At 38.6% G+C, this 15,217-nt stretch overlaps 1 protein-coding gene across 1 annotated transcript in view; it reads left to right on the forward strand.

The window, feature by feature from the left end:
- PIK3C2B (phosphatidylinositol-4-phosphate 3-kinase catalytic subunit type 2 beta) overlaps positions 1-15,217 on the forward strand; it is a 71,502-nt gene that overhangs the window by 8,965 nt on the left and 47,320 nt on the right. The window contains exons 5-7 of the mRNA XM_015832158.1: positions 7,986-8,097; positions 10,447-10,526; positions 10,912-10,975. Of these exons, the coding sequence (XP_015687644.1) occupies positions 7,986-8,097; positions 10,447-10,526; positions 10,912-10,975 (256 nt within the window). The remainder of the gene's footprint in view (positions 1-7,985; positions 8,098-10,446; positions 10,527-10,911; positions 10,976-15,217) is intronic.

A 15,217-nucleotide genomic window follows, 5' to 3' on the forward strand; every position in this document is an offset into this window, starting at 1 on the left:
TTATTATTATTATTATTATTATTATTATTATTATTATTATTATTATTATTATTATTATTATTATTATTATTATTATTATTATTATTATTATTATTATTATTAAGCCAAAGGAATAATAGAAACTCTCCCTATGATTTCTTACTGAGATTTTGAAATACTATTTTTAAATGGTAGAGATGTAATAAGCTATAAGCAAAAAAAAAAGTCTTCCTTTTATGTAACACCACTTAATTAAAAACAGAAGCAAGAGATTTGCAGCAGCAGAAGAAAAAAAAATGACACTGCCAACCTAGAACCCACAGGCACCTCTTGTTTTGTTTTGATTCTCCTTCCAGCAAAATCTGGCACCGTATTTATGGAAAGGAAAAGCCCTGATTTATTATTGGATTCCATATCATGAAGGAGGGGAAGAAGCAAAGCTGCTTTCACCAACATATGCCTTCCAGATGTGTTGAAACTACGCTTCCCAGAATTCCCAGTCAGCATCTGCTTTATTGGCTGAGGATGGTAGGATTTGTGCTACCATCATTTTAGGAAGGCAATAGTTGGGGAAAACGGCTGTAAAGTGTACTGCTGCATGCCCATCTTCTTGCTATTGCAGAAGCCATTAGATGACAGTGCATTAGGCTGGGACTAAAGAGATCAGCTTAAGTCCAAATCTCTGCTTAAAATGGTTCTTGGATCCCTCCCACATATAATGTCTGTCTGATCATAGCATTCTCCCTCACTGTTCTTACTCTGATACTTTATTCTTTCCTTCCTTGCAAATTTGGAGCTCTAATTCATTCTTCCTAGACTAGCCTTTTTTAGTTTGATGTTTTGTGCTATGCTGAACTACAAACCCCATCTCCCAGTCAGTCTGGCCAATAATCATGCCTGCTTAGAGCAGCGGTTCTCAACCTATGGGTCGCGACCCCATTTGGGGTCGATCAACCATTTCACGGGGGTCACCAAGCAAGGCTGTCCGCCATTTTTTTCCCCTTTTCCGGCGGGTGCCTTACTTCGCTTGAGCTGGGCCAACTGGTGGTCGGCCTGATCCGTCTGCCGCTTGCCAGCTACGCCTCGGCCGACGCAGGGGCCGGAACCACGCATGCGCGGCGCTCCCGGGCAGGGAAAGTCCTCGACTTACGACCGGTTGGGTAGTCCTCGACTTACGACCGGTTTAGTCCTCGACTTACGACCGGTTTAGTCCTCGACTTACGACCGGTTTAGTCCTCGACTTACGACCGGTTGGGGGTCGCGGCATTAAAAAGGTTGAGAACCACTGGCTTAGAGTAATGGAAGATGCACTTCAATGAAGCAGAGTACCAGATTAGGGAGAAGTGGTTTAAAATAACCTTTTTTAGTCCCAGCTAGAGAAAGCTGTTTGTTTTACTCAGATATGCAAGTAATGATGAGATGCATCCATTACCAGTGGCAATTTGAACAGTGAATTTTGCTTCCTATTTTACAAATGGCAATAAACAGCCTGTTATTCACTTGCTAAATTGTGATTTTCGTATAAGACAGTTGATACTTTCTCCTCTGCTTAATGCGAGGGAAGCTGCTGTCTATCATGCTTGTATACAAGGACAGCTTTGTTAGCCTGCAGGGAAGGTATCCTCCTGTCTTTCTTTTCTGCCTAAACACCACCTCACACAATCCTTCCCATGTGTGGTGCCTTATGCCTCTGTCAAAAGAGAAAAAAGCAGCAGCTTTTGCATTTGAAAACTAAACCATGTTGGCTGTAGACTGCCATTTATTGTCCCTGTTTTGAAGGTCAAGCACATTAATCTGTGCTTTGTGGGTGTTCCTTGAATACTAATAAATGTACAAATGCTCAGTGTTTTTTAGGGAGACTAAACAGTCAAAGCTATGTATGTATAGCCTGTAAAAGCTGCTCCTACACCCCTGTGTGTGCACACGCACATTGAAATGAGCTGTCTTGCCCCTTCTCTGCCCTGCCACACATCCGCCTCCTTGGCAGGACACTGAGTGCCGGATGAAGAGAGCAGAAGTTCCCTGTTGCCCCTCCATCCACATGGAAATAGCTTTGATGAGCTGGTATACAAATGCCCTGTTCCATTAACACTGCCCCAAATGATCCTTAGAAAACATGTTTTTCCTAAGCTGTTCTCCTAGAATGTTTTGCTTAGCTTTAATTTTGTTCTCACTGCCTAATGTAACCTGGAGAAGGATTAGCAAAGCTGACAGTAGATAACAGCAGTGATTCACATGCCTTTCACCCTAAAGCTGTGTTGACCTGCTTAGATGAGAGTTGGGACTGTAGTGATAATCAGCCCTATGATGTGGGTCAACCCATTATTTATTTCTGTATTACAACATTTCTATCTTGTCACAGTCAAATGACTCTTAAGGATTAACACAGCATAGAAAAAGTGCTTAAAGGATCCACAGTAGGAGTAATATCAGCATAAAATGAAAAGAACATAATGATAAAATAGCAGCTCAGTAATAAAAGAGGTCAAAAATAACACTGAAATGGTTCAGTGTACTTAGAATGCTCTCCAGAACGGTTCTTTTTTCAGCATCTTTCCCAATGCAGTCAGGAAGGCGGCAGCCTGATCTCCACCGGGAGGCTGTTCCATAGAACCAGTTACTGGTACTAAGAAGCTGAAAATCTTGGCCCAACTCCCTTTCCCTCCTAAAAGTAGAACATAAGAGTAGTTTCTGCCCAGAGGACCTGATAGGCTGGGTTGACTCTGGTTAGTCCAGGTGGTCATACCTAGGGCCCAAGCCATAAAGGGTTTCATATGTTAAAACCGGCAGATTAAATTAAGCCTAGAAGCTAATTGGTCTCCAGTTCAGAGTCTGTAGCAAAGGGACTTCCACCAGATGTTTCCAGCTAGCATAAGGGTAATCTTACTGGATGGTAATTAAAGCATGAGTTTCTGTTAGAAGATGCTCTTGCTCCTTGTATGGTGCAACTAATGCGCCAACTGAAAGTCACAGTTCCTACCTGTAGCAATCAGAGCCATGAATCTAGAAAGATCCAAAAGTCATGAATTTGCTCTATCAAGGGTAATTTCTGCCTGCTCCAAGCTAACACTTGCATTGATGGAAGACCTCAGTAGACAATGCCTGTAGTGTGGGAACTCGGCTTCAGTCAGGTCTGTCCCATCCAGATCCTGGGAGTCTCCAATGTCCAATAATCTTTCCCCTAGAGCCCAAGGGGTAATATAAAGTCATTTATGATTAGCATACTGATGATAATGCATCCCATATTGCTGGAAAACTTCACCCATCAGATTCATGTAGCTGTTTAGTAGCGATTTAGTAAAATATTATGGTTCATTGTATCAAAACAAATAAGGCACCAACAATAAGACACAAACAAATATTTCCCTTCTTGCTGTAGAGCAGGGTGAGCAAGTATTCTGGTGATAGAATACTTGCTTACCTCAGTGGAGAAATGCATGTTAAGCATTTTCTTTAACCAGAGCAATGCCATGTAGTCTCTCTGTCATTGTCACAGAAATGTATAGGAAAGAGTGAACGAAAGGAAATCTTCACTGTCATGTGACCCCTGAAACTATAGTTCCCACATCCTGGTAGATCCTGCTGCTGCAAATTCATTAGAAATTATCAGAGGCAGAATTTCCTGCTGATTTTTGGCAGGAAATAATATAAAACAATGGGAAAAAGTTATGCTAAATGTCAAGTAAATTTAATACGACAAGAAAGGGAGGTGGTTTGGAATGTACAGATTCTCTCCAATAATGGGAGGGAAAGAAGGCCCCCTAACTTACACTCACTATAAATACTCTCTCAAATACTGATAATAAAACAGTAATTTTAAAAGACTGGCACCTGGCTGGTAAAAAGCAATCCATCTCTGCTGTAAATGATCCTTGCCCTTCTTGTATTTCAGCCTGTATAATAGATTTTTTTTTGGTTCGCTTGTTACAATAATGTATGGTGTTGATGGCAACATTGAAACCAAAGGCAAATTATAGCACAAATATTTTGGAGTGAATTCAAATGATTTTATTCACCAGGTGTTAAGAATAGTCTTCCCAGCAATGCTGCAAGTGCTCTTCCAGCTCTTCCTCACACAGTGGAGATTAGGTTGCCCTGAACTGGGATGCCAGGCAACACTCATAGGACACAATGTTGCTCACACCTGGCTATCTGCAGGAGAGCACCCCAAACAACCCTCAGTCTCCCCCCCCAAAAAAACCAACAGCAACCCTCCTACCCACCCCCATCCCAACCTTGGAGGAGAGGCACCCACTACCCCCTGAGCCCAGCTAGATTTAAGTAATACATACCAGGTACATAGATGGATACAAGGCTTTGTCCATAAACTAATTTTCTAAATAGCTGACCTCTTCTTTCAGACAGCTAGTCCCCAGGGTAACTTTGCTGCAGTTTTGGCTTAAAGCTTAAGCAACAATTTTGTAGCTTCTTTTGCTTACTCAGCAATTACCAATAAATTGTTTTTTTCCTCAAAGCAGAAATGCTGTTGCATATATCACTTTAGAGTATGTCAATGACGAACACAGACGAAAGGAAAGAATGCCTTTTGCATGTACAAAATGTTACCCTCATTTTACAAAATCCATAACAGGAATATTGAAAGATAAAATGAGAGTGTTGTTCTGAAAATATGTTCTAAACAAAGGACAATGTATTCTGTTTTGTTTTTATAAAATGTCTTTTGAAAACATTTGAGGAGAACCCTGGGAAATTGATAACTTTCTTCACCAGCTTTTAAGCAAATATTTCATTAGTGAGGAAAAAAGGGATAGACATGGTAAGACATCGTAATGGGGACATCGTAACTCAGGCGTGCCTGTTTCCATAAATCTATGTAACTGTCATAATTCACAACCCTGTAATGCTTCTTAAATTACTTGTGATGCTTTTTTTCCACAAGAACTATCCAGTTAGCATTTTGCATAGCCCAACATGTAGGAGTGAAGTTTCCCTAAAATACAAGTCAAACTGCATATCTTGTTCTTCTTGGAAATACAAGGAATGCTTCTTCCTGATCTTGATTCAGTTGAAAACCCAGATTTATCACAATATTTGAAGTTGCTCTTAGCTACTAAGTTCTCACCTGCAATACTTTTTTATTTTTATTTTATTCAAAAACAAAAAGTTAAAATACAAAACTCCAAAATATACACATATGTATATTGTGTATGTTTATATGTGTTAATTATTTTAATGTACTTTTTTCAGTGTCTTGTTTGTTTTTGTGTTTTGTTTGTTTGTTACCTGCAAGACTAAAAGTGTGGTGGTTTAAATGTACATATCTTGCATCTTTTACTTTTTTTGTTCAGATTGTGCCCCTATAGAGAAAGCTAATAATTCAGTTGGCCTGTGATGGATAATTTTTGTCTTATGCGTTCCAATGTTAGTATTAAAAGCAATGGTATATGTAAAAATAGATGTTGTAATATATACAAATGCTTCCTATCAGATTCTAGACCTCATCATTTCCCCCATTATTATTAAAAAGCAAATTCATGAGACTAAACTAGATTTGAAATTGATTTGCTGCTAATTAAAGATTGTCCTTGACTTACAACCATAAATGAGCTTGGAATTTCAGTTACAGGTCATTGTGCTCCTAACTTGAGGCACCATGTGACCAGACACGATTTATGACCATTTTTGCAAGCAAGTCACCACAGTCATTAAGTGAATTACTGTGGTACCTCAGAACTCATCATTGATTGGTTTGGGGAGGTGCAATGAGTACCAAAAATGATGAGTACCAAACACATTTTTCCCATAAGGAATAATGTAGTGAGTCACAAAACAACTGACAAGTTCTAGCTTGTGTGTCAAGTATCAAATAAACTATGAGTACTGGGACAAAATTTTCACATCAAAATACATTGAGTATCAAATTTGATGAATTTCAAAGTAGTTTAGTACTAAGATTATGTGGTTGTTAAACAAATCCAGCATATCCAATAGGCATTTTCTGACAGAAAATGGCAAAAAATGTCACAAATCGCAGAACACATGATCACAGAACACTGCAGCAAGTCATAAATGTGAGGCAATTACCAAGTGCCCAAACTACAATCATGTGACCATGGGGAGGGAAGGTGGAAGTCATAACTTCAAGAATGGGTTATAAAAGTCCAGTGTAACTTTGAATGGTAGTTAAATGACTAGTTGTAACTTGAGGATTACCTGTATTTGCATAATTGGGAAAGAGCTTAGAATCTGGAATGTAGAAATCTACCTAATAGCAGATAGATTTCCTTGGCTATCTTGTTATTTGGCCTGCTCTAACTAGCAACATTTATCCTGAATCTCTGGCAGGAAGGCTTTGATATTACCTCTTATATTTGATGATTTTACCCTGCCCTTTGGGAGCCCCTTTTATTACAGCTGGTCTAAAGATGCAGTTTTGGACTTCCCATCAGTTCTCCTTGAAACTGGATAAATAAATAAACAAGGAAATAAATTCATATTCTTTATGAAAAAGCATATGCTAAAACACTGTTGTCCTTTATTATCAATGGGCCGAAGCAATTCTTTCTCACTTCCCGAAATGATCAAAAAACACCCAGGGAGTAAATGTTTGGATGATCTTACAATAGACTATCTCCTTGCTTCTGTGGGATGCAAAATGATTGTGGGGCGAAGTAGCAGTGGAGCAAGGCAAGGAGAAAGGACCAAAAGTCCCTGGTGCCTCCTTTTCAGCCTTTAGATAATAGATGGGCAGTCCAGAATTACATACCTAATAATTAGTTGAGTCCTAATTCACTGAGTCCAAGAACAGAGGAGCATACTATGTGATTAAAATTTAAAAATTATCTTTTGAAGCAATTAGTATATGTGAATTAAATGTTACCAGTGTATCAAATGAATGTTTCTTACAAGTCTGTTGTAGCACTTCCTTGAAAGAAAATACTATTCTGTGGTAGCACATCTGACTTTTAAAAAACCTTCTTTTCCCAGACTTTGAGTTTTGTTTTATTTTGCTTTTCTTTCTCCCTTTTAGAAGCAACACACCCTCTCTTTCTCTCTCTCTCCCCGACCCCTGACAATCACTTTTTTGTAATGACAGCTGTGTTGGATGGGCAGGCCAGGATGTAGGGTGGAGAGAGATAAGTACTAACTTTTCCTTTTAGACTAGGAGGTAAAAGGGCCAGATGTCCTGTTACAGCGACTATAAGGTGACAAGCCCCTTTCCTCCTGATCCCTTCCAACCATTCATTTTTTCTGGAAGAAAAACTAAATAGGCCACATAGCCTGTCCCAGGCCTTCTAAATTAACCTGATGTCTTTGATAACTCAGAGCAGAGGAATGGCTTTATTATTTGCAAATTCTTTGATTTCTGTACAAAGAAGGTACCGGTATCTTATTCCTGTTATTCTTGTCCTCTCCCTTAGAGAGCAAAATGACTTGGTCCGATCTTGAACGTAGGTCAGTAGAACAGTAGGGTGTTGTATTGAACCCTCTATTCCGAGGCTTCATTCTAATGCAAGCAGAAACCCAAATTTTGTTTCCAGGACTTCATAACATTTGGTTTTAGCAGAAGCATCTAAATCTCAAGTTGTTTTAGTAGATACAAGTGTCAGGGAAATTGTGGTGTAGTCATCTTTGGTTTCATGTTCCTTTTTCTGTCAGGTTAGGTTTTTTTTTTCTTTATTTTAAATCACGTACTACAAAAATTAAATCAACTATCTTTTCTTTTTAAGAGGCACAAGTTTTAACTGCTATGTTTTACACTAGACAATGGAAACCTGTGTGTGTGTGTGTGTGTGTATCATTGCAGAAGCAACATGGATTGTGTAATTTGTTTCAGTTGTGTTCCATTGCAGTTAGAAGTTACTTTACATAATTCATGTCAAAATTTGCACAATGGTATCTTGACCTGTATCTGACACTTATGTGTAGGCCACTATATATCTGGTTAATAGGAGTTTTAGAAATCTTCGCTAGTGGAATAATCTCAGTTATATACAAGGAAAAAAAGTCCTTACATTTTCTATATTTATTTTTTATCATTCCAGCAAACAGCCACTAGGAAATCATGAATATATTCAACACTGCAGAAAGTTTGACATAGATATCCGGTTGCAACTGATGAAGAGGAAGGCTGTTCGCACTGACCTGGCTAGGACGGTAAATGTCTGGCTTATAAACATGAAAACAGACTCTGACAAAATTGTTGCTTTTTAGCCAGTTCTAATTCAGATGAAATACATACAGTGTTTCCATTAACATAATGTAAGAGCATGTTTGGTAGAAAAACAGTTCTTAGATGTTGAGGGCTAGAACAAAGTCTTGACTTAAACTTAACTCTTTATATTATTTTTTAATATTAATGTTTGTTTGAATTATTTTAATCCATAATTGTCAATGGAGCAGCATTTGCCACTCTTCTTGTCTAGCTATAAATCTTTAGTTCAGGACTGTAACCTTACTTATTCTTAATGAGGAATAGTAAGATTCAGAATATGTCTAATACTAGAGGGTGACAACCTGCTCTCTAGAGTCTAAGAATCTTTGTTGTGGTCCTTAAAGGCATCTGAGATTGTACTGCTGGTATTCAGTACCAAAAATATAATCCCTCCTTTTAATAAAAATATATCCCAAAAGAGCTATGCTAATTGTCTGTGAGTCTTAACATATATCTTAGCAAATATCCCCCCCCCAAACGACCCAGATAAAGTTCAGCCCTGCATCCTCTGGTGATATTATTAACATGCCCACTGAAGTCCTCAGAGGCAATTCACAATCACTGTATTAATCATCATAGTAACTCCAAAGTGTGGCGTCTTGATTCCTGTTGACATGCCACCTGCAATGTAGAATACTTGTTGGTACAAATATAATTTTGATCAGATGTGCTGATACCTGAGAAGTGAGAACAACACTCACACCTGGGTGTCTTATTTATGCAGAACAATTGTTAATGCTAGCATGCATAATTTTATACTTGGTTAGAATTGCTGCAATTAAAGTGTTTCTTGCGTTGCAACAGCTTCAGTGATAGTTTGTGCTAGACAAATTGTATCTCCCGAACATTAGAGAAGTTATCAGTGGTGTAATTTCAAGACAACAGCTTTAAAAAACAGAATGATGACAAGTCAGTAGTGATGTATAAAAGAGTGGGTCTATGTACCAATGTTCAAAGCTGAATCCTTTGCTTTAATATTTTTGTAGAACAGACCAGAAAACCATCTGCTTAGCATCTTAAGATACCTGTTTTCAGAGGCAGTCTTACAGGTCTATTCTGCTTCTCAAAAATCTAAATCAGATTTAAAAATTATTTTCTAGAAATGAAATTATTCCTGCAAATGAATAAGTAAGTAATCCTTTTGCCAGAAAGAAATTCAGTGCTCTGTCTCTTGGGAAACATTTAGGCATACAAATATCTTTTGTAGTTAAAAGCATTATTTACTTATTTATTTATGCATTCAATCAATCAGTCAATGTATATGGCCAGTTATTTTACAAAAAAGGGCTCTGGGTGGCATATAAGGGTTAAAAACAATTGACCAACAACCATAATGTCCAAGGTCACTAATACAACCAACTCATAACCATCAGAGCTTGTCTAACCATCTGCCCCAAATTACCTGGGGGAACAGGCAGGTCTTTAATAGCTTACAAATAGCTAAAAGGACTGGGGCCATCTGGATCTCCAAAGGGATGTTGAGCAGGTGCTTCCACAGAGAAAGCTTTACTCTGGAGTCCAATAAGATGACATTATCTAATGAAAGGGACCTGAAATATGCCCTCCGTGCTAGATTAGTGAGGTAAGCAGACAGTATGGAAATCAGGTTGTCCTGCAAATAGGCTGGCCTTATGCCATGTAGGCTTTATAGGTAATGACCAGCACCTCCCAGAAATCCACTGGGAGCTAGTGCAGTGGTGCTATATAGGCCTAAAAAGAAACACCAACAGCTGCAGCTTCTGAATGCTTTTCAGGTCCATTGCAGAGTGCATTACAGTAATCCAGATGGGAGTCACTGTGAGCAAAGTCTTCTGGTCCAGGAATGGGTGCAATTGGTGCATGAGATAAACCTGTACAAATATCCTCCTAGACATGCCTACCATTGATTCTTCAAGCAGGAGACATGAGTGTAGGAAGAGCTCTAAGTGCGCCGCCCTGAGTCCCTGTCGGGAGAAGGGCGGCATATAAATTAAATTAAATAAATAAATAAATAAATAAATAAATAAGTTGAACACTAAGATGAGAAATCTCTGGATCCTTGTGGAGAGGGGTAGTGGTTGGGGGCCTTAAAACTACTTGGTCTTGCAATGGTTAAGCAGAAGCCTTAATCCAAACCCCAACACCCTCATGGCATTTGATAAGAATCTTGATGGCATCACCTAGCTGGCCCAAGGCAGAGATTTACAGTTTCGTTATCAAACAGTAGCACAGGCAGCTTTGCAGCAGGCGGCCTTAATGAGTGTAACAGAGAGGTGTTGAATACTGTTGAGCAACTGTCTTTCTTAATGTAGGTGAATGATGACCAAAGCCCTTCTACACTCAACCACTATGTTCATCTCCAGGAGAGGCCAATCAAGCAGACCATCACCAGGTAAAACAAATATGAATAAAACTGCAGTGTAGTTTGCAGAGAAAATATACAAAATAGAACTTCTGTGGACTGTTATAGGCTAATATCAAATGACAAAAAGACAGATAAAGAGACATAGCACTATTTGAGTTCTTAATGTGGGCCAGCCATGTTTGCAGGCCATATGGGGAAAATCTGGTAGGACATATGGTTAGCATGAAAATGTTTCATGTTCAAAATGTTCCATGTTCAAATATGGCTGAAAAAAACATGAAGAATTGCCAATCAGGACAAACCGTTCTGAGCTAGAAGTGTACATACAGGCTTTGACTTGACATAAATCAATCCTCCACATGAAACAAACTTTTATCCATACTGAGCTGTTCATTGTTGCTTCTTCCTATAGGCAGGCCCTGACCCTTCTTTTTGATACCTTCCACAATGAGGTGGATGCATTCTTAGCAACTGAGGTAAGATGGCAATCTTCAGATTTGGGGAGGGGGGGCAATATCTTGATGACAAGCTCAGTTTCAGGAAATGGAAAGCACATTGGACCCTTTCATGGCTGGACAGGTCAGTAGCAGTTCCACAGCATAACCTCAGAGCTCTGTGCTGAAATCAGAATGGTAAATCCCAGCAGCAGAGTAGCAGCTGTTGAGACCAATTGGTTGGGTTCGGTTGATGTTGCTACCACTGCTATGTTTATCATCCTCAAAGTAAGGGGCATGGAGTGGAGAGGTTGCCACACATGAGTAAGTTTCATTGTTGCTACCACTATTAAGGAGCCCATCCTGCGCAGGTACTCCTGAGGTCTTGCCAGATTTGGTGCTAGTCTTGCCTAAATTATGCTTTTTAATGATATTTTGAAGATCGTACTTTGTTGTATTATTTGATGTGAGTGAATGTTACTAGAAATGTAAGTATTATATTTTAGTAATCTCTAGGATATGACATTACCCATCCAAAAGGTCACAATGGGTAGCCTAACAGTTCTACACCCCTTCTAAGCTACTCTCATCTCTAATTTCCAACAACCACCCCATTGTAAAGCTTACAGTTTTCAGAATTTGTACCATTGTGTTTATGTTCTTGCTTCCTGGCAGAGCTTGTTTGAATAACAGCAGAATAAGAAGTTTCTGGACTTTGTTTATTAATTTATTATTCAAATTTGTATAGTCGCCCATCTTAGTGTTATATAATAAAGATATGCAACCTTTGGGGGACTGAATGCTACATTCAGTCTTCCAGAACATATCTAGGGCTGCCTGCCCACAGTAGACAGGTCTAGAATGCATGAACAATTGTAGTATGTTAGTCGGCACCAAGGCTGGGTCTTGAAGAAATATATAGTACACGCTTGCAGAGGAGGTGCATCACTATTTGGGCAGCACCAGTAAAAATTAAAATCAGAAATGAACAATGAGAAGACAGCAGCTGAACCTGGACTGCCATGGTTGTATTTTAGTAATGGTGGGCAGGATGAATATAGGAAATATTGGGTGGTAAAGTGGCAGTGTGTAGAATAGTGGCAGACCCACTTAGTTTCACCTACACTACAGCATCCCCGAGGGACCAAGTGATGCAAGAAGGTGCTCAGCACTAGACATTTCAGCATAAAAGGACTGATTCTCATTCCTGTAATTCATAGGTTTACTGCTAAATTGGTGGCAAATTTGTAGAGCCCAGAGGCTCCATCCAGGCTTTTTGGGATGAGGGGGCAAGTACCTGCTATTTATCGGTTGTGCATCTCTGTTATAAAGCAGTATAACATCTGATATCTTCTGTGTGCTTTGCTTACTCTTTTGAAGATACTAAAATAGTATTATGGTAATAAAACAAATATATTTTGTGATAATGTGAAGAAAATAAGTGATAAACATATTTCGCCCACTGTGGTTTCCTCCAGTCTATTCCCCTACATCTCATTGCTCACAGCTTGTTTTATTTCCTTTCTGAAACTGATTAGCGAAGGGGTTTTTTTTTTAGTGCTTCTTTAATGGGACCATGTCTGCTTATAAAGATAGGCAGTTAACACAGTTCTTGCTCACTCTACATTTTCCTCATTCCATCTTGACTACTTTATGGGAGTCAGATTTCCCAACATAAAGTTGGGGCATAAGGGTGCTTGGGATAGCAGCCAAGAGGCTGTACTACATAGCAGTATGAACTATCAGTCAAAGCAAGAAAAAAAGAAAAGAAAAAAGTTGGGTGTAGAGAAATGATTCTCAGGTTCTATTTTTTTACAATTGTCAGCAGAGCACCATAAGGTAGAAAGTTCCTCTTTGTTTCAGTTTTCCTTCCTTTTAGAGATAGTTGTATATGTATGCATAAATGCATTTTGTTTTTGCTGCCAGGTTCAGATCTTTGTGAAGCTTTGGCCTTTGCCCAGCTTTTTCTTTCCAGTTAGAATAATCTGTGTTATTCAGCTTTTGATGCAGAGATTAGAATGTTTGTTCTAGATCATATGAGTCACTGAAGTAAGGGATAGGGAAGCAAGAGATCCTTGGAGTTCTTGCAGAAATAGCTACATGGTCAGCACTGCCACTGCATTTAAATATTCTCCTTATCTTTATCTTGTATTTTCTTACTGTTAAACAGTTACTTTATGTCTGTAAGGACACAGCTAAATAGTTATGAGACAAAAAAGTGGAAAGAGGGAATTGAGGAAGAAGAACATGAATTTAGAGCGGCAGATCCTTTCAAGGAGGAGACATACGGAAATCTTCAAAAAAATTTAAATGTGAAGTTAGCATTTCCTTTGAGTCTTCCTGTTTCAGAACCTATAAGTTAAGAACTTACAGAAGTATAAAGAACTGTATAGAATAGGTCCCTACTCAATTGAATGGGACTTACTTCAAAAAACTTGCATTAACAGAATGTGTATCTTAATGACTCACTATGTCATAGAACTCATAAAATAACAGAGTTGGAATGGACCTTGGAAGTCTTCTAATCCAACTGCTTGAACAGGAGACTTATACCATTATGGATAAATGGTTGCTCAATCTCTTCTTGAAAACCTCCAGTGATGGAGCACCCACAACAGTCCTTCAGCTCCAGCTGCCTCTCCCTCAGGCTTGGGTCATTTTGGCTCATTGCCCTCCTCTGCTACACTTCTCTAGGACAGTTGCGTACCACTTGCCAATTGAAAAGCCCTGCACTAGGATACCTAGATCCCTCTCACAGATTCTGATGTTGGACCAGGTATCACCTATTATGTATTTGTATGTTTGGGGTTTTTTTGCCTAAGTGTAAGACCTTACTTTTTTCATCACCAAATTACATTTTTTTTTGGACAGGACCCAGTGTTCAAATCTGCCAAGATCCTTCTGATTTTGACCCTATGTTCTAAAGCGTTGGCTATTGCTCCCAGTTTGATGTTGTCTACAGATTTCATGAATTCCCCTTTTATCCCCTCATTAAATAATGTATGAATAAGTTGAAGAATCCTGGGCCTAAGACAGAACCATGAGGTACCTCACTGCATGCTTCCTTCCATTTAGATATAGTTCCATTGAGAACTGAACACTGAGTACAATTGGTCAGCCAGTTGTGAATCCATCTAGTGGTGATGCTGTCTATCTCACATTTTTTCTGTCTTACCAAGAAGTAGGCTGTGGTCAAATGCCTTACTGAAGTCTAAGTAAACTATGTCCACAATATTTGCCTTATCCATTAATTTAGTCACTTTGTCAAATAATGCAATAAGATTTGTCTGGCATGATCTGTTTTTAACAAACCCATGTTGGTTTTTAGTAAAAGCTTTGTTCATTTCTAAGTGTTCCCAGATCCATTGCTTAATTATCTTTTCCAGGATTTCCCCAGGTATTGACATCAGGCTAATAAATCTGTAGTTTCCTGGATCCATTTTTCCCCCTTTTGAAGATTGGAACCACATGAGTGCTTTTGCAGTTCTCTAGTAGTTTCCCATTGCTCCAGGAGTTTTGAAACATTTGGTTTAGTGGTTTTGAGATCATGTCTGCCAGCTCCTTCAGAATCCTGGGATGCAATCCATCTGGTCCTAGCGATTTGAGCTCATCTGGAGTGGATAGATATTCTCTTACGATTTTCTTTGACTTGTATTTCTATTCTGTCTTCTATGGTTTTGATTGGTTAGTCTCCCCCCCCCTTTTGTAAAGATAGATGCAATTAAGCAGTTTCCACTTTCTCACTGCTACCTGTCACCTCCTTGACATCTTCTCCCATTAGTGGACTGATCATGATTGTATCACTATGATAATGTATCTCTATGCTCAAAATGTTTGAGGTCAGAACCTGCATCATTAGATAAATAAAGAGTTGGTGGTTTTGTAAAGAAATGTGTGCATGGTGAAGGAAAAAAATAATACCAAAGGGAAAATAAATTATAGTACAAAATTAAGCATATTTTTGTTTAATCTATCCTTCTATCCAATCTAAGAAAGAAACAATTGATAAGCTACTTGGGACAAATATTATGCAGCTTTGATGTAAGTTGTATATATGAGAATGAGAGAAACATATGATGTTTAACTATTTCTTATTCTGTTTTAGAGTTTATCCATAAACAATTTCAAATGCATATAGAATCCTAAACAATTTATATTTGATTTTGTAAAGATTAAGCTGTTAAGTCCTCTGTAAAAAGGAAAAATAATGCTTTTATAGTTGAATGTACATACAGAAATTGCTGTGAAAGTGATTTCAGTTTCTACAGAGCACAGTTTTTACAC

Source organism: Protobothrops mucrosquamatus, unplaced genomic scaffold (genome assembly GCF_001527695.2).
Source record: "Protobothrops mucrosquamatus isolate PMUCROS unplaced genomic scaffold, P.Mucros_1.0 scaffold_310, whole genome shotgun sequence".
NCBI lineage: Eukaryota > Metazoa > Chordata > Lepidosauria > Squamata > Viperidae > Protobothrops > Protobothrops mucrosquamatus.